At 34.5% G+C, this 18702-nt stretch overlaps 1 protein-coding gene across 4 annotated transcripts in view; it reads left to right on the top strand.

Moving 5' to 3' along the window:
- The window catches only part of FOCAD (focadhesin), a 312830-nt gene that overhangs the window by 133003 nt on the left and 161125 nt on the right, over positions 1-18702 (top strand). For all 4 annotated transcript variants that reach the window (XM_004286219.3, XM_033417332.2, XM_033417330.2 and 1 more), the window contains 4 exons: positions 10733-10837; positions 11237-11338; positions 11859-11989; positions 13858-13984. In XM_004286219.3, the coding sequence (XP_004286267.2) occupies positions 10733-10837; positions 11237-11338; positions 11859-11989; positions 13858-13984 (465 nt within the window). The remainder of the gene's footprint in view (positions 1-10732; positions 10838-11236; positions 11339-11858; positions 11990-13857; positions 13985-18702) is intronic.

Below are 18702 nucleotides of genomic sequence, written 5' to 3'. Positions count from 1 at the left end.
AATGTTGCTGTGTTTCTGCAGATTCCTTACAAGTAAAGGCAACAATTAGTTTTTCAGCACATCCCTCAATGGACTGCTTTTCACTGTATTACTTAAATAATAAGTAGATACCAAAGTAGACATGTCAAATAATTGAGGAAGGTCGAATTAACTAATGTTAAAAAAAATCATAGTACATTATGCCCCTTTTTGTAGAATAATATTAAAAAATTTCTGTCAATGTTAAAATTATTAAAGAATGTGTTTATGCTTTTTTTTATATGTACCATCCTAGCATATTCACTCTTTGTTTTATAAAATTTCATGTTTTTCTGAATCATGGTGTAGTACACCTGAAACTAACACAGTATTATAAATCAAATATACTTCAATAAAAAATTTTTTTTTAAATTCATGTTTTATCTTTTCATTTCTAACTTAACACATACTGTTATCTTACCACTGTTTTATAAATGGCAAATACATTTATGTACATAGATTACTTCCATTTTTTCACAGGAGAGAGTCTTGTGCAAAGATGGTTCAGCACTTATCCAAGGATATGTATAAAATATGATCTAAGAATGTGCTTTTGTAGTTCAGGTCTAGTTTTGTAAAACATAAGTCTAAAAAGTTAAAGAAAACCAGATATTGCTTTGGATTTTTGCCTCTTACTTCCATAAGATGATCATGCCTTGAATTATTTTCTTCACTGATATCTTAATTTTTAATACTAATTTATAGCTATATCTCTTATATAGTATTAAAGTATGAGTCTCTCATGCTTTTAAAAAAGAGGGTAGTTATAAACATTTATTATATCTCTCATCTGAAAACTAAAATGAATAATAACAAAGCGCTTTGTATTTCTCAATTTATAAGTGGATAGCCTACTCATGATTTTCATTATAGAACTCTGAAAGATTATGCTACTTTCTGTGTAGCCTCATACAGTGTTGCCAACATGGATATTTTTCGTGGAACCCAGAGTTAAATTTTTCTACTCTGTTCTTTATATGATTGACTCCAGGTAGGTACTGGTTTTTGTCTCTCCTGCTTACTTTTTCTGGATGTTTTGTCTGATTATAGGGAGAAGACTTACATAATAGCTCTTTATCCTATTATGTACAGCCTGAAATCTTCTATCATTTTCATTTCCTCCAGGATAGAATAGAGGGGTGAACTGAGACGTCGACTTCCATCCTCATTCTGCCACCAACTAACTGTGTGATCCCTCTGTGCCTCACTTCCATCATCTGTAATATAAAGTCATTTACCTAAATGAACTCGACAAGACTCTTCTGACTCTTAAAAAACAATCTCATGGTTCTTTTTAAAATTGTGGTGTAAAACACGTAACATGAACTATACCTTCTTATCAAAATGTTAGGTATACTGTATACAATTTTTCATCTTGTAAGACTGAATATCTGTACCCATTGAACAGCAAGTCCCCATTTCCCCCTTCCTCCAGCCCTTGACAACCACCATTCTACTTTCTTTTTTTAAGACTGACTACTTTAGATAGTTATACAAGTAGAACCATGTGATATTTGTCCTTCTGTGACTGGCTTGTTTCACATAGCATAATGTCCTCAGGATTTATCCATACTGTAGTATATGACAGGATTTCCTTTTTTAAGGCTGAGTAATATTCCATTGTGTGTGTATACCACATTTTATTTATCCATCCATCCACTGATGGATATTTAGGTTATTTCCATCTCTTAGCTATTGTGAATAATGCTGCAGTGAACATGGGGGTGCTAATATCTCTTTGAGATCCTGATTTCAATTCCTTTGAAATATTTCAGTTATTTGAAACATTTTAAAATACTCATGTGTATTTTATTATAAAAACTAACAGTGCCAAGTTAAACAAGTCAAACAATTCAAGTTTGTTTATATTCCATAAAATATTACAGAAAATTGTGTTTCAATAAAGAAGACTCGTTTCAGAACAGGCAGCTAATAGCAACTGAGCATTTAATGTTTTTTTGTGAATAAATTTTAAAAGAGACTACTGCCTGTCCTGAATTTCCAGAAGTGGGATTGCTGGATTATACGTTAGTTTTATTTTTAATTTTTTGAGGAACCTCCATACGGTTTTTCATAGTGACTGCACCATTTTACATTCTGCCAACAGTGTACAAGGATTCCAGTTTTTCTACATCCTTGCCAACACCTGTTATTTTCTAGTTTACTGGTAATGGCCATTCTAACAGGTATGAGGTGATATCTCACTGTGGTTTAGATTTGCATTTCCCTGATGATTAGTGATATTAAGCATCTTTTCATATACCTGTGGCCATTTGTATTTCTTCTTTGGAAAGTGTCTATTCAAGTCCTTTGCTCATTTTTTTAAATCAGGTTATTTGTTTGTTTATATTTTTGTTGTTGAATTGTAGGGTTTCCTGGTATGTCTTGGGTATTAACCCCTTATCAAATATATGGTTTGCAGTTTTTTTTATTATTCCATATGTTGCCTTTTTTTACTATGTTTTCTTGGCTGTACAGAAGCTTTTCAGTTTGAAGTAGGCCTACTTGTCTGTTTTTGCTTTTGTTGCTTGTGCATTTGGTGTCATATACAAGAAATCAACGCCAGGAGCAAAGTTAGGAAGTTTTTACCCTATGTTTTCTTCTAGGAGTTTTATAGTTTCAGGTCTTATGTTTAAGTCTTTAATTCATTTTGAGTTGATTTTTGTGTATGGTGTAAGATAAGGGTCCAATATCCTTCTTTTGCATGCAGATATCCAGTTTTCCCTGGATTTGTTGCAGAGACTATCCTCTCCCCATTGTATATCCTTGGTTCCTTGTCATAAATTAATTGATCGTATATACATAGGTTTATTTCTGGGCCCTCTATTCTATTCCATTGGTTTATATGTTTGTCCTTGTGCCAGTATCATACTGTTTTGATTACTGTAACTTTGTAATATGTTTTGAGGTTATTCAGGGTCCTTTGTGGTTCCATATGAATTTTATGATTGTTTTTCTATTGTGCAAAAATAAAATTCCATTGGGATTTTGACAGGGATTACATTGAATTTGTAGACTTTTATGGGTAGCATGGACATTTTAACAATATTAGGTCTTCAGATCTATGAACGCAAGATGTCTTTCCATTTATTTGTGTTGTCTTTAGTTTCTTTAAGCAATGTTTTGTAGTTTTCAATATTCAAGTCTTTAACCTTGTAGTTAAGTTTATTCCTAAGTATTTTATTCTTTTTGAGCTATTGTAAATGCAATTGTTTCCTTAATTTTCTTTTTGGATTGTTCGTTGTTAGTGTATAGAAACACAACTGATTTTTTTTTTTTTTGCGGTACGTGGGCCTCTCACTGTTGTGGCCTCTCCCATTGCGGAGCACAGGCTCTGGACACGCAGGCCCAGTGGCCGTGGCTCACGGGCCCAACCGCTCTGCGGCATGTGGGATCCTCCTGGACTGGGGCATGAACCCGCGTCCCCTGCATCGGCAGGCGGACTCCCAACCACTGTGCCACCAGGAAGCCCCACAACTGATTTTTAATGTTTGTTTTGTATCCTGCAGCTCTCCTGAATTCATTTATTAGTTTTAATTAACTTTTTGGTATGTGGAATCACTAGAGTTTTCTACATACAAGATCATGTTATCACAGAGATAATTTTACTTCCTCCTTTCTTTTTTTTTTCTTTTTTGGCTGCGTTGGGTCTCAGTTGCAGCACACAGGATCTTTGTTGCAGCATGCAGTATCCTCCATTGTGGTGTGCAAGCTCTTTATTGTTGCACACAGGCTTCTCTCTAGTTGTGGTGTGCAGGTTTTCTCTCTCCAGTTGTGGCGTGTGGGCTCCAGAGCACACGGGCTCTGTAGTTGCAGCATGTGGGCTCTCTAGTTGAAGCACGTGGGCTCAGTAGTTGTGGCACACGGGCTTAGTTGCCCTGTGACATGTGGGATCTTAGTTCCACAACCAGGGATCAAACCTGTGTCCCCGGCATTGGAAGGCGTATTCTTTACCACTGGACCACCAGGGAAGTCCCTACTTTTTCCTTTCTGATTTGGATGACTTTCATTTTTTTTTCTCACCTAGTTGTTCTGCCTAGAATTTCTGGTACTATGTTGAATAGAAATGGCAAGAGTGGGCACCCTTGCCTTATTCCTGATCTTAGAGGAAAAGTTTTTCGTTTTTATTTTTCAGTATGATATTAGCTGTGGGCTTTTCATAGTCATAGAACCTTTATTATTTTGAGGTAAGTTTCTTCCGTTCCTAGTTTAGTAAATGTTTTTGTCATGAAAGTGTGCTGAGTTTTGTCAAACACTTTTTCTGTGACTATTGAGATGATCATGTGATTTTATCTTTCATTCTATTAATGTAGTTTATAACATTGATTGATTTTCATGTTGAACCATCCTTGCACTCCAGGGATAAATCCCACTTAGTCATGATTTATGATCCTTTCAATGTGTTGTTGAATTCTGTTTGCTAGTATTTTGTTGAGTCTTTTTGCATCTGTGTTCATTAGGGATGGTTGCCTGTAGTTTTCTTTTCTTGTAATGTCTTTGTCTGGTTTTAGTATGAGAATAATGCTGGTCTCATATAATGAGTCCAGAAGTGTTCCCACCTCTTCAATTTTTAGGGACGAGTTTAAGAAGGATTGGTGTTAATTCTTCTTTAAATGTTTGGTAGAATTCACATGTGAAGTTATCTGGTCCTGGGCTTTTCTATGTTGGGAGGTTTTTGATTGCTGACTCAATCTCCTTCTTTATAATTGGTCTGTTCAGATTTTCTATTTCTTCATCATTCAGTCTTCGTGAGAAGTATATTTCTAGGAATTTAGCCTTTTCTTCTAGGTTATCCCATTTATTGTAGTATAATTGTATATGGTTGTCTCAAAATCCATCGTATTGTTTTGGTATCAGTTATGTCTCTTCTTTCATTTCTGATTTTATTTGAGTCTTCTCTCTTTTTTTCTTAGTCTAGCTAAAGGGTTGTCAATTTTGTTGATGTTCTAAAATACTAACTTTTAATTTTGTTGATTTTTTTTCTGTTATTTACTTCATTTATTTCTACTTTAATTTCCATTATTTCCTTCCCTCTGCTAACTTGGAACTTAGTTTATTCTTCTTTTTCTAGTTCCTTGAGGTATAAGATTAGAGTATTTATTTGAGATACTTTTTCTTTTTTAAAATTGAAATATAGTTGATTTACACTATTACACTAATCTCAGGTGTGTAACATAGTGATTCAAAATTTTTATAGATTATACTCCATTTATAGTAATTATAAAATATTGGCTGGATTCCCTGTGCTGTACAATATATCCTTGTAGTTTATTTATTTATTTATTTTTCGCGGTACGCGGGCCTCTCACTGTTGTGGCCTCTCCCATTGCGGAGCACAGGCTCCGGATGCGCAGGCTCAGTGGCCATGGCTTGCGGGCCCAGACGCTCCATGGCATGTGGGATCTTCCCGGACCGGGGCACGAACCCATGTCCCCTGCATCTGCAGGTGGACTCTCAACCACTGCGCCACCAGGGAAGCCCTAGTTTATTTATTTTATACATAGTAGTTTGTATAAACTTAATCCCCTATCCTTATATTGCCCCTCCCCTCTTCCCTCTTCCCTCTTCCCACCAGTAATGACTAGTTTGTTCTCTATATCTGTTAATCTGTTTCCTTTTTGTTATACTTACTAGTTTGTTTTATTTTTTAGATTCTACATGTAAGTGATAGCATACAGTATTTGTCTTTCTCTGTCTGACTTATTTCATTAAGCATAGACCATCCAGGTCCATCCATTTTGTTGCAGATGGAAAAATTTTATTCTTTATTTATGGCTGAGTAGTATTCCATTGTGTGTATGTGTATATGTGTGTGTGTCTATGTCACATGTTTTTTATCCATTCATCTGTTGATGAACAGTGTGTTATTTAGTTTCCATGTATTTGTGAATTTTCCTGTGTTCTTACTAATATTTATTTCTAGATTCACTCCACTGTGGTAAGAAAAGATACTTAGTATGATTTCAGTCTTCTTAAATTTGTTATTTTGTGACCTAACATGTGGATCTTTCCTGGAGAATGTTGTGTATGCACTTGAGAAGAATTTGTATTTTCTTGCTGTTGGATGGAATGTTCTGTATATGTCTGTTAGTTTCATTCGGTCCATAGTGTTGTTCATGTCCTCTGTTTTCTTATTGATCTTCTGTCTGGATGTTCTATTTATTATTGAAAGTGGAGTAATGAAATCTATTATATGTGTTGGTATCTATTTCTCCGTTCAGTTCTGTCAATATTTGCTTTGTATATTTGAGCATACTTATATTGCTCTGATGTTGGGTGCATATATATTTATAATTGTTTAACTTCCTGGTGAATTGACTCTTTTATCATTATATAATGTTCGTCTTTGTTTCTTGTGACAGTTTTTGACTTAGTCTATTTTGCATGGTATAAGTTATGCTATCCTTGCTTTCTTTTAGAGGTTACTATTTGCATAGAGTATCTTTTTTTGTCATTTTATTTTTAGCCTATGTGTGTCCTGAAATATAAAGTAAATCTCTTGTAGACAGCATTTAGTTGTATCTTGTCTTTTAACTTTTAGCCACTCTGTCTTTTGATTGGGGAGTTTAATCCATTTACATAGATCAGGAAGGACGTAATATTGCCGTTTTGTTAACTGTTTTTTGTCTGAATTATAGCTGTTGTGTCCCTCTTTTCCTCTCTTTCAGTCTTTGTGTTTTGTTGATTTTTTTGTAGTGAAATACTTTGATTCCTTACTCATTATCTTTTATGTATCTTCTATAGGTATTTTCTTTGTGGTTACCATGGCACTTAACTGAAACCACCTTACATGTATAATAGCCTATTTTAAGCTTGTAATAACTTAACTTTAATTGCATGTAAAAGTTCTACTTTTTCAACCCCCCCCCCACACTTTATGGTATTGATGTCACAACTTACATCTTTTTATGTTGTGTATCCATTAACATATCTTTATAGTTAGCTATTTATATTTATGTCTTCATCTCCTATTCTAGTATTAAAAGTGACATATTACAGTATTCTATATTTTTCTATACATTTACCTTTATCACTGAGCTTTATACTTTTATATATTCTTATGTTGCAGTCTAATGTTCTTTCCTTTCAACTTGGAGGACTTCCTTTAGCATTTCTTGTAAGGGAGGCCTAGTGAATGAACTCCCTCGCTTTTGTTTATCTAGAAAAGTATTTCTCCTACATTTTTGAAAGAAAGTTTTGCTAGATATAGTATTCTTAGTTGGCTGGGTTTTTTTGTTTGATTGTTTGCACTTTGAATATATCATTCTGCATGCCCATCTGGCCTACAAGATTTCTGCTGAGAAACCTGCTGATAGTCTTATGGGAGGGGTTTCCTTAATGAGTCCATCATTTGAAATCAAATTTTTTAAATCAAGGACTTGAATTCTGAAGGAGGGAGAGAAAACATTGAGTTTTATGAAACCAGGAGGTCTTGAGACAGTGAATTATAGGGCACTTGCCAGCTTATTTTAAATTTAAGGTAAAGGCAGAGTATTCATTCTCTGCTTTTTTTTGCTTCCAGAGAATAGAAGACTCAAGAGCAGAGGAATCAAGAGCCCATAATGACATCTCAAGTAAATCAATAAATACACATTTGTCTTTTCATTTGGAAAACAACAGCTCAGACTTTATGCAAAAAATGTTTTCCACACATATATATCTATATCTATGTTTTCCTAATGAAATAACACCTATTTTCTTTTTCCATTGATTTGAGAATTTAATATGAACTAGAATAGCCTCAAGATCTAAGATTATTTGCTGTAAAAATTTCCCACTTTGTTTTTTAATTTCTGAACTTACCAGAGAAAACTAAACACCCTTACATACTTCTTTAGGTCTGAGGATCATGAAGGAGGTGTACTCTTTAGCATAAGTAGAATACTTTATTTCTTTCCTGACAATATAATTTAAACATTTGTTAAAAGCCATATAATAAAATACACTATTTTGTAAAATGCCACTATATGTACTGATTGCCCTTCTCAGAACTAAGAATCTGTCAAACTGTCTTGGTAGAGATCTTCCCAGAAGGAGTAATTCATTGAGGCCTGTGCAGTGCAATCTAAGATAACCTTTTTTAATTAAAATGGGGAATTAAAAAGCCAATTCAAAAATTTGTTTCCTTTCGTTTGCTCAAGGTGAGGGTGCTGGAACTTCTGTTCCAATAGAGCCCCGGCAGTTGTTAAAAACATCATAAATTCTGCCTGTGTGTTGTGTGTCTGTAGCCATTACATGTGTAGCTCCAAATGCCGCTGTGGTATGTGATGGTCAGGCCCATTAATGAGTCAGTGTTTAACTGTCACTTTTTTGTTGGTAGGGTTAGGAGGATTTTTTTTTTCCTTCTTGAGATTGAATTAAAATATATGTCTTCTAAGCTTAGAAGGAACAAGTTTTCTAAGACTACAGCAGATAGAGGAAGTTTATCAATTTCTGGGTAACAAACTTGTCAAATGCACTATAAGGAAAATAAAATTTTTTTGGCATTGCATTTTGTGCCATCAAGTAGAGATCCTTGCTCATAATAGGTGTTCACTTAATGATTTTAAAATGTAGTTTTATATAGTTATTAAAAATATAAAAATAATAAAATATACATATAAATATATTTTATATATATTTATAATATATAACTCACATGCCATTTAATTAATTCATTCAAAGTGTACAAAGTGACTTTTAGTATATTCACAGAATTGTGCAACCACAATGACAGATAATTTAAGAACATTTTCATCACCACCAAAAGAAACATTGTACCCATTAGCAATCACTCCCCATTTTCTCCTATACCTCCCCGATCCTAAGCAATTACTTTCTGTCTCTGTAGATTTGCCTATTCTGGACATTTCATATAAATGGATCATATAATATGTGGTCTTTTATGACTGGCTTCTTTTACTTCACTCGATGTTTTCATGGTTCATCCATGTTGATTACTTTTTCATGGCAGAATAATATTCTATCATATGGATATGCTGTATTTTATTTATCCCTTCATCAGTTGATGGATATTTGGGTTGTTTCCACTGTTTGGCTATTATTAATTATACCTCTGTGAACATTCACATGTAAGTTTTCGTGTGGATGTATGTTTTAATTTCTCTTGGGTAGGTACTTAGGAGTACAGTTACTAGATCATATGGTAATTCTGTTTAACCAGTTGAGAAACTGTCAGACTGTTTTCCAAAGGGGCTGCACCATTTCACTTTCCCACTGGCAGTGTATGAAGGTCCCAATTTCTCCACATCCTTGCTAACACTTAATGTGGTTTCAAGCCATCCTATTGGGTATGAAGTCATGCGTCATTTGATTTTGATTTGCATTTATGTCATGGCTAATGCTGATTGAGTATCTTTTCATGTTTTTTTTTTGGCCATTTGTTTATCTTCTTTGGAGAAGTATCTCTTTAGATCCTTTGCTCTTTTAAAATTGAGTCATTTGTCCTTTATTATGGAGTTGTACGAATTCTTCATATATTCTGGATGTAAGTTCCTCATTAGATATATGATTTGCAAATATTTTCTTCCATTCTGTGGGTTGTTCTTTTCATTTTCTTTATAGCGTCTTTTGAAGGACAAATATTTTTAATTTGATGAAATGTTTTGTTTTCTTTTGTTGCTCATACTTTTGGTGTCATATCTAAGAAGGCTTTGCCTAACTCAAGGTCACAAAGATTTACTCCTATATTTCCTTTAAGAGCTTTACAGTTTTTGCTCCTACATTCAGGTCTGAAATCTATTGTGAGTTAATTTTTACATGTGGTGTGAGGAAGGAGTCCAAATTAATTCTTTTGCATATGGAAATAGTGTTGTCAAAAATCAAACACCATTTTTCAAAGAGACTCTTCTTTCTGCATTGTATTTTCTTGGCCTTTCTGTCTAAAATCAATTGACTTAAATGTAACGATTTATTTCTAGACTGTGAGTTCTATTTCATTGATCTATATTTATATCCTCACGTCAGTACCACACTATTTTGACTGCTGTAACTTTGTAATAAATTTTGAATTCGGGAAGGTTGAATCTTCAAATTTTGCTCCTTTTGAAGATTGTTTTGGCTCTTCAGGATCACTTGTTTTCAAATGAATTTTAGGATCAATTTCTGAATTTTGGCAAAGAGGCTACCTGGGATTTTGATAGGGGTTGCATTGAATATGTAGATGTATTTGGGAAATAGTACCATTTTAACAATATTAAGTCTTTTGATCCACAAATGATTTTGCTCTTCTTATTTTATTGTGTCATGCATAGGGATTGAAGTATGAACGTGGAGGGAAATTTTTGTCCATTAACCCCCCCTATATTACAATTGGTTTTAATTATTTTACATTGGAATAACCATTGAATATTTCACTATGCTACTCATTAGAACTGTAAGCTTCTTTAGGGCAGGATATGTATTAATTATTTTTGTATTGCTGAGAGTTTATGTCATAGTTGTTTAAGAAAAGCATTTTTTTAACACCAGAAAACCCCTGTAATATGTATATGTGTATAAAGGGATAGAACAAGGGCTCACAGGTAATTATAAAAGAGAGAGAATATTAGCAGTACTTTGAAATTACCATTAATAACAAATGGCTAACTGACATTTTTTTAGGCTTTAAATTCATATATATTCATAGTATTCATTTGGAGAAAAATGAAATATTGCTTTATCGATTGATTTCTTTTAAAAGGCATAATTTATACGTTCTTTAAATTCATTTTAGGTACCAAATCTGATTCCAGTTTTGATGTTCAAATTAGGAAGACCACTGGAACCTGTGTTATACAATGATATCTTGTATACTTTGCCTACACTTGGTGTTCACAAGGTTTGTATATTAAGCGACTTACTTTGGGGCAAAAAGAAAGTGAGGCATGAATTTTGTTTGTTGTCATGTGAAATTTTGACCCTTTAATTTTGCCTTGATCACTGCTTCCCTTGTTGGGCCAAACATTTTTGTTACAATATTTAAGAATTAATTTTTAAAAATCATTTTTTCATCAAGTTTTCCCATTGGCTGTTGTCTGAGATTGGGTCTTTATGCCCCCAGAATTGCTAACTAGCTCCTCCCAAAGCTATCTCCAACCTCTGAGGAGATGGGTAATACTGTAGTAAGCTTCCGTTTCAGTCTTTATTTTATAATAAGATGTTTTTTAAGTTCCTTTGGTAACCTTGGGGTTATCCACATTTGCATTTATGAAACCAAAGTTTCTTCAATGTTTGCTAGGTGTGCATAGGACAAATTCTACGAGTAATTCAACTTCTTGGAACCACTCCGCAACTAAAAGCTGTCACTTTGCGCTTGTTGACTTCTTTGTGGGAAAAACAGGTAAGCTCAGATATACAGTTGTATGAGTAGTAAGCATGTCCCTTTCACTGAAGAAAGGTAATTTTGTCATTATGCATGACACTTCTTTGATATAGTAATATTAGTGACATCAATGATTGCATTGAGAAATTTTGATTTAGTGTACTTTTGATCTATAATGTGGTCAGTTGTGATTGACTCTCAGAGAGAAATTGAGAATAGAAAATAATCTTATTTCCTTAATTCTGAAATTTATTTTTCGATTTGTGTGGAAAAAGTGATAGAAATATAAGTGATTAGAGCCTTTGTAATTAGAGTGAGATTTTGCCACTTTTTTCTTGTTTTATGAAATGAACAGTACATGGATCTGTAAGAAAATCCCCAGCAATCATAACAGCATTCTTTTTTTCTGATTAGATGAAACACATTATAATTTGCAATGCAGATGTAAGATTTAGACGTGAAAATGCTGCATAAAAGGAGACAATTATTATTCAACTCAAGTTGTGAAATTACCTTTTTTGTGAAATTGCCTTTTTAGGATCGTGTCTATCCTGAACTGCAGCGTTTCATGGCCATGTCCGATGTGCCCTCTCTGTCTGTGGGCAAGGAGGTCCAATGGGAGAAACTGATAGCTAAAGCAGCATCGATCAGAGATATATGTAAGCAAAGGTAAGACATGCTTGACCTTTGGGAATGTATATCATGATATATTATTTTGCATTTAATTTTTTTATTGCAAGCAAGAAGCAAGGAAAGATAGGCAGAGGATGTTTGAATAAGAATAAATGAATATTAAAGTCAAATTGTCTGATTGTAAAATTTAGTAACATCAGACAATAGCTTTGAGTAGCAGGCATGTCTTTTCAGGTCTAGACTTATATCTAGGTTTAGAGGCTATTTATATATCCTTTTCTGTGTAATAATTTAATGTTGTAATAAAACATATGATGTTACATTTTCTATTTTTCTATATATAAATTCCTGAAACCTAAGCAGTGGATTATCAGTCAAGCTGTTCTTTCTTATATTCTCCCTATGTTATGCTGATTTTTATAAGATGTTTTAATAGAGAAGGCCTTATTTGTAACTCATTGAATGGAATTAATTATTAGGAATTATTACAAGGAGGGAAATGACCTTGAATTCCTGTGTATGCTTTAGGGTTTAGGAAGACATGAAGATGTTAGGGAGATGACTCTGCTATTCTAGGTTATGGGTTAATAACTAGGCAGGAGGTGACAAGACTGAAATAACACTAAGCAAAGCTCCACCTTGCCAGATTTCTATTTTCTTGAATTAGGGTAAGGCCAAAATCTTAGAGAGGAAATAGATTTGATACATTTGAAATGAGTTATAATCCTGCAGTTTCACATATTGATTGAGCCACTGCACTGTAGAATTCTTGGAGCATCATTCTACTTTTGTCAGTGATGACACTGTGAATGGTACTTCCTGAAGCTGTGCAATGAATGGGTTGGCCCAGATGCTGATAATGTGGATGATTTCCGTTTCAAGTAAAATCTTGGATCAGACTGTATTTAAGCCTCAGCAGTTCTGCCTCTTTTCTAAGCTTCAGCCTTTTGGCAACACAAAAAACATCTTAGTCTAAAAGTTACACACGTGTTAACCCAAGACTTAAGAGTTTAGATTCTCTTGAGGTATAGGCATGGAAAAAATTTAGAGATGATAGCCGACATTTTAATTTTACATACTTAAAGATGAGGCTCAGGAGACGTTAAACATCAGATCAGATCAGAGTCTGTTGAAAACTTATTCAGTGAACCCTTCAGTTACCATCTCGAGATCCGTCAAAATTTTCCAGTTTTGTTAAATGATTTCCATTTGGCGGACAGGGAAGCAATAGAATTCAGTCAGGCAATTTTTTCAATTGATATTTTGTTAAATAGAGAGAAGTATTATATCGCTGAGGGGTTACAACGAATGCAGACCTGAGCATTTCTTTATGAAGTTAAAAGCATTCTGGGGGTAGCGCAATATATGTGGGATAGAGGAAGGAGAGGAGGATGAGTGAGTGAATCCAGCACAGTACCTGGCATGAAGTAAGTGCTCAGTCAGTTATAATTCATATTATTATGATTTTATCATCATTATCGTCGTTATTGTGATAGGCATACCCACCTTAGTTTGTAATACTGCTATGACCAATCATCTTCTGATCTCAAATCCCTGGGTTTACTGATGATCTCAATAAGGTAAGTCAGTTCTTTTCACTATTATTATAGACTTGAGTTTTTGTCGATTCAGACAATAGGTTTTGTGATTCAGGGAGAATAAAATTTGTTAAGGAGTGTCTTCTTTTTTGGGTAATAATACCAAAAATGAGCCTGAAGTTACAGCAGAAATGATGAAGATGCAAATCTTTGAACAAGAGCATATGGTATTCTTAGTTGAGGGTCAACGTTTGATAGGCACAAGAGTAAAGAAAAGCATTAATGTTTTTGTTCAGGCAAAAGACCTTGGAGTAGTAATATAGTTCTTTGGCTTTAATCTTGTGTCTAAACTGTCGTTTTTTGTAGGCCGTATCAGCACGGTGCAGATATGCTGGCAGCTATTTCCCAGATGTTGAATGAATGCACCAAGCCTGACCAGGCTACTCCAGCAGCCTTGGTGTTACAAGGTCTTCATGCACTCTGCCAGGCTGAGGTGGGCTTTTTTGAGTTGTTTTGTATAATTTGGAAGAAAATAATTTACAAGGCATTGTAGTTACAAGGATGTAGGAGACTTTTGTTCAGAAGAGTGAATTAAGACAGTCTACTTTACAGATTCTTTGTAGAGGGAAGTCTTGAAACATGTAGACATTTTCTAGAGACTAAAGAAAACCAGACTTTAGATTCTTCCTCGTTGTTATTTATTTTTGTTAATATAGAAGGAGAAGTATGCTTATAGGAGAACTCTTGAGTATATTTGCTTCTCGGTTTCGTGATTTGAGAGCCTTAGAAGCAGAAGAGGTAAGGAAATCGGCATGGGCCAGTGGCAGTTTTATAGCCAGCAAAAAACTTTTGTTGGCTTGAAGATTGGCAAAGGATCCTTTCTTTCCTAATGATCAGAGTGCGTAGGATGGACTGATATTAGAACCGAGTCTCTAAATCATCTTCTGAACTTCAGACTGCTCCCAAAACTGTAGCACAGCAGAAGAAATCTTTAATCTTTTGGAGAAATGTGGTAATTACATCAAAGATCATTCATCGACCTAACAAAAGTTTTTTATGTAAAAATAATTTTTTTATGCAGCCTTGTAAGCTGCTTTATTATTGTTTTTTAATGGAAATATATTTGATTTATAATATCATATGAGTTTCAGGTGTACAACATATTAATTCAATACTTTTATAGATTATACTCCCTTTAAGTTATTAAAAAATAATGGCTATATTTCCCTGTGCTGTATAATATATCCTTGTTGCTTATTGATTTTATGCATAGTATTTTGTGTCTCTTAATACCATAGCCCTACGTCCCCCCTCCTCCCTTCCTTCTCCCCACTGGTAACCACTACTTTGTTCTCTGTATCTGTGAGTCTGTTTCTGTTTCATTATATACAGTCATTTGTTTTATCTTCTAGATTCCACATATAAGTGATAACAGAGTATTTATCTTTCTGTGTCTGACTTATTTTACTAGGCATAATATTCTCTAGGTACATACTCATTGTTGCAAATTGCAGAATTTCATTCCTTTTTATGGCTGAGTAATATTCTATTATGTATATTTGGAATACACACACACACACATCTTCTTTATCTATTCATCTGTTAATTTAGAGGAAATTCTTTCAGCTTTTCATCATTTCACCATTGAGTGTGATGTTCGCTGTAGGTTTATAATAACTGGTCTTTATTATGAGCAGATATGTTCCTTTTACACAAACTTTGATGAAATTTTCTATCATGAATGGATATTGAATTTTGTCACATGCTTTTTCTGTGTCTATAGAGATGATCATGTGTTTTTTTTAAAAAAATTGGGGTATAGTTGCTTTAAAATGTTGTGTTAGTTTCTGCTGTACAATAAAGTGAATCAACTGTATGTATACATATATTCTCTCCCTCTTGGGCCTTCCCCAACCCCATCCCACCCATCTAGGTCACCGCGGAGAACCGAGCTGAGCTCCCAGTGCTATACAGCAGGTTCCCACTAGCTGTCTATTTTACACATGGTAGTGTATATATGTCAATCCTAATCTCCCAATTCATCCCACCATCCATTCCTGTGTCCACATGTCTGATCTCTACCGCTGCATCTCTATTCCTGCCCTACAAAATGGTTAATCTGTATCATTTTTCTAGGTTCCACATATATGCATTAATATACGATATTTGTTTTTCTCTTTCTGATTTACATCACTCTGTATGACAGACTCTAGGTTCATCCACATCTCTACAAATGACCCATTTTCGTTCCTTTTTATATCTGAGTAATATTCCATTGTATATATGTACCATATCTTCTTTGTCCATTCATCTGTTGATGGACATTTATGTTGCTTCCATGTCCTGGCTATTGTAAATAGGGCTGCAATGAACATTGTGGTACATGACTTTTTGAATTATGGTTTTCTCAGGGTATATGCCCAGTAGTGGGATTGCTGGGTCATATGGTATTTCTATTTTTTGTTTTTTAAGGAACCTCCGTACTGCTCTACATAGTGGCTGTATCAATTTACATTCCCACCAACAGTGCAAGAGGGGTTCCCTTTTGTCCACACCCTCATTGTTTGTAGATTTTTGATGATGGCCATTCTGAACAGTGTGAGGTGATACTTCATTGTAATTTCAGTCTCCATTTCTCTAATAATTAGTGATATTGAGCATCTTTTCATGTGCCTCTTGGCCATCTGTATGTCTTCTTTGAAGAAATGTCTATTTAGGTCTTTCACCCATTTTTCGATTGGGTTGTTTGTTTTTTTGATGTTGAGGTGCATGAGCTGTTTGTGTATTTTGGAGATTAGTCCCTCGTCAGTTGCTTTGTTTGCAAATATTTTCTCCCATTCTGAGGGTTGTCTTTTCATCTCATTTATGGTTTTCTTTGCTGTGCAAAAGCTTTTAAGTTCCATTAGGTCCTGTTTGTTTATTTTTGTTTTTCTTTTCATTACTCTAGGAGGTGGGTCAAAGAAGATCTTGTTGCGATTTATGTCAGAGTGTTTTTCCTATGTTTTCCTCTAAGAGTTTTATAGTGTCTGCTCTTACATTTAGGTCTTTAATCCATTTGATTTTATTTTTGTGTATGGTGTTAGGGAGTGTTCTAATTTTATTCTTTTACATGTAGCTGTCCAGTTTTTCCAGCACCACTTATTGAAAATACTGTCTTTTCTTCATTGTATATTCTTGCCTCCTTTGTCACAGATTAGGTGACCGTAGGTGCGTGGGTTTATATCTAGGCTTTCTATCCTGCACCATTGATCTATACTTCTGTTTTTGTGCCAGTACCATACTATTTTGATTACTGTAGCTTTGTAGTGTAGTCTGAAGTCAGGGAGCTTGATTCCTCCAGCTCCGTTTTTGTTTCTCAATATTGCTTTGGCTATTCGGGGTCTTTTGTGTTTCCATACAAATTGTAAAATTTTTTGTTCTAATTCTATGAAAAATGCCATTGGTAATTTGATAGGGATTGCATTGAATCCGCAGATTACTTTTGATAGTACAGTCATTTTCACTATATTGATTCTTCCAATCCAAAAACATGGTATATCTCTCCATCTGTTTGTGTCATCTTTGATTTCTTTCATCAGTGTTTTATATATAAATTTGGATTTTTGTTTTTTGTTTTTTTTGCTTTTTGTTTTTTTTTGCGGTACGCAGGTCTCTCACTGTTGTGGCCTCTCCCGTTGCGGAGCACAGGCTCTGGATGCGCAGACTCAGTGGCCATGGCTCACGGGCTCAGCCGCTCTGCGGCATGTGGGATCTTCCCGGACTGGGGCATTAACCTGTGTCCCCTGCATCGGCAGGCGGACTCCCAACCACTGCGCCACCAGGGAAGCCCTATAAATTTGGATTTTTAAAATTTCTTCTCTGATTGCTGTGGCCAGGACTGCCAAAACTATGTTGAATAATAGTGACGAGAGTAGACATCCTTGTCTTGTTCCTGATCTTAGAGGAAATTGTTTCATTTTTTCACCATTCAGAATGATGTTTGCTGTGGTTTTGTTGTGTATGGCCTTTATTATGTTCAGGTAGTTTCCCTCTATGCCCGCTTTCTGGAGAGTGTGTATCATAAATGGGTGCTGAATTTTGTCAAAAGCTTTTTCTGAATCTACTGAGATGATCATATGGTTTTTATTCTTTAATTTGTTAATATGGTGTGTCACATTGATTGATTTGCATATATTGAAGAATCCTTGCATCCCTGGGATAAATCCCACTCGATCATGGTATACGATCCTTTAAATGTATTGTTGGATTCTGTTTGCTAGTATTTTGTTGAGGATTTTTGTGTCTATGTTCATCAGTGATATTGTTCTGTAATTTTCTATTTTTGTGATGTCTTTGTCTGGTTTTGGTATCAGAGTGATAGTTGCCTCGTAGAATGAGTTTGGGAGTGTTCTTTCTTCTGCAATTTTTTGGAAGAGTTTGAGAAGAATAGGTGTTAGCTCTTCTCTAAATGTTTGATAGATTCGCCTGTGAAGCCATCTGGTCCTGGACTTTTGTTTGTTGGAAGATTTTTAATCACGATTTCAATTTTATTACTTGTGACTGGTCTGTTTATGGTTTCTGTTTCTTCCTGGTTCAGCCTTGGAAGATTGTATCTTTCCAGGAATTTGCCCATTTCTTCCAGGTTGTCCATTTTATTGGCATATAGTTGCTTGTAGTCGTCTGTTATGATCCTTTGTATTTCCGTGGTGTCAGTTGTAATTTCTCCTTTTTCATGTCTAATTTTATTGATTTGTGTCCTCTCCCTTTTTTTTTCTTGATTGTTCTGGTTAAAGGTTTATCAATTTTGTTTATCTTCTCAAAGAACCAGCTTTTAGTTTCATTGATTTTTGCTATTGTTTTCTTTGTTTCTATTTCATTTATTTCTGCTTTGATTTTTATGATTTCTTTCCTCCTACCAATTTTGGGTTTTGTTTGTTCTTCTTTGTCTTCTTGATTTAGGTGTAAGTTTAGATTGTTTATTTTAGATTTTTCTTGTTTCTTGAGGTAGGATTGTATTGCTATAAACTTCTCTCTTAGTACTGCTTTTGTTGCATCCCGTAGGTTTTGGGTCGTCATGTTTTCATTGTGCTTTGTTTCTATGGATTTTTTTATTTCCTCTTTGATTTCTTCAGTGATCTCTTGGTTATTTAGTAGTGTATTATTTAGCCTCAGTGTGTCTGTATTTTTTTACAGTTTTTTTTTCCTGGAATTGATTTTTAATCTCATAGTGTT

Source organism: Orcinus orca, chromosome 6 (assembly GCF_937001465.1).
Source record: "Orcinus orca chromosome 6, mOrcOrc1.1, whole genome shotgun sequence".
NCBI lineage: Eukaryota > Metazoa > Chordata > Mammalia > Artiodactyla > Delphinidae > Orcinus > Orcinus orca.
This window is presented reverse-complemented; position numbering and strand designations above follow the sequence as displayed.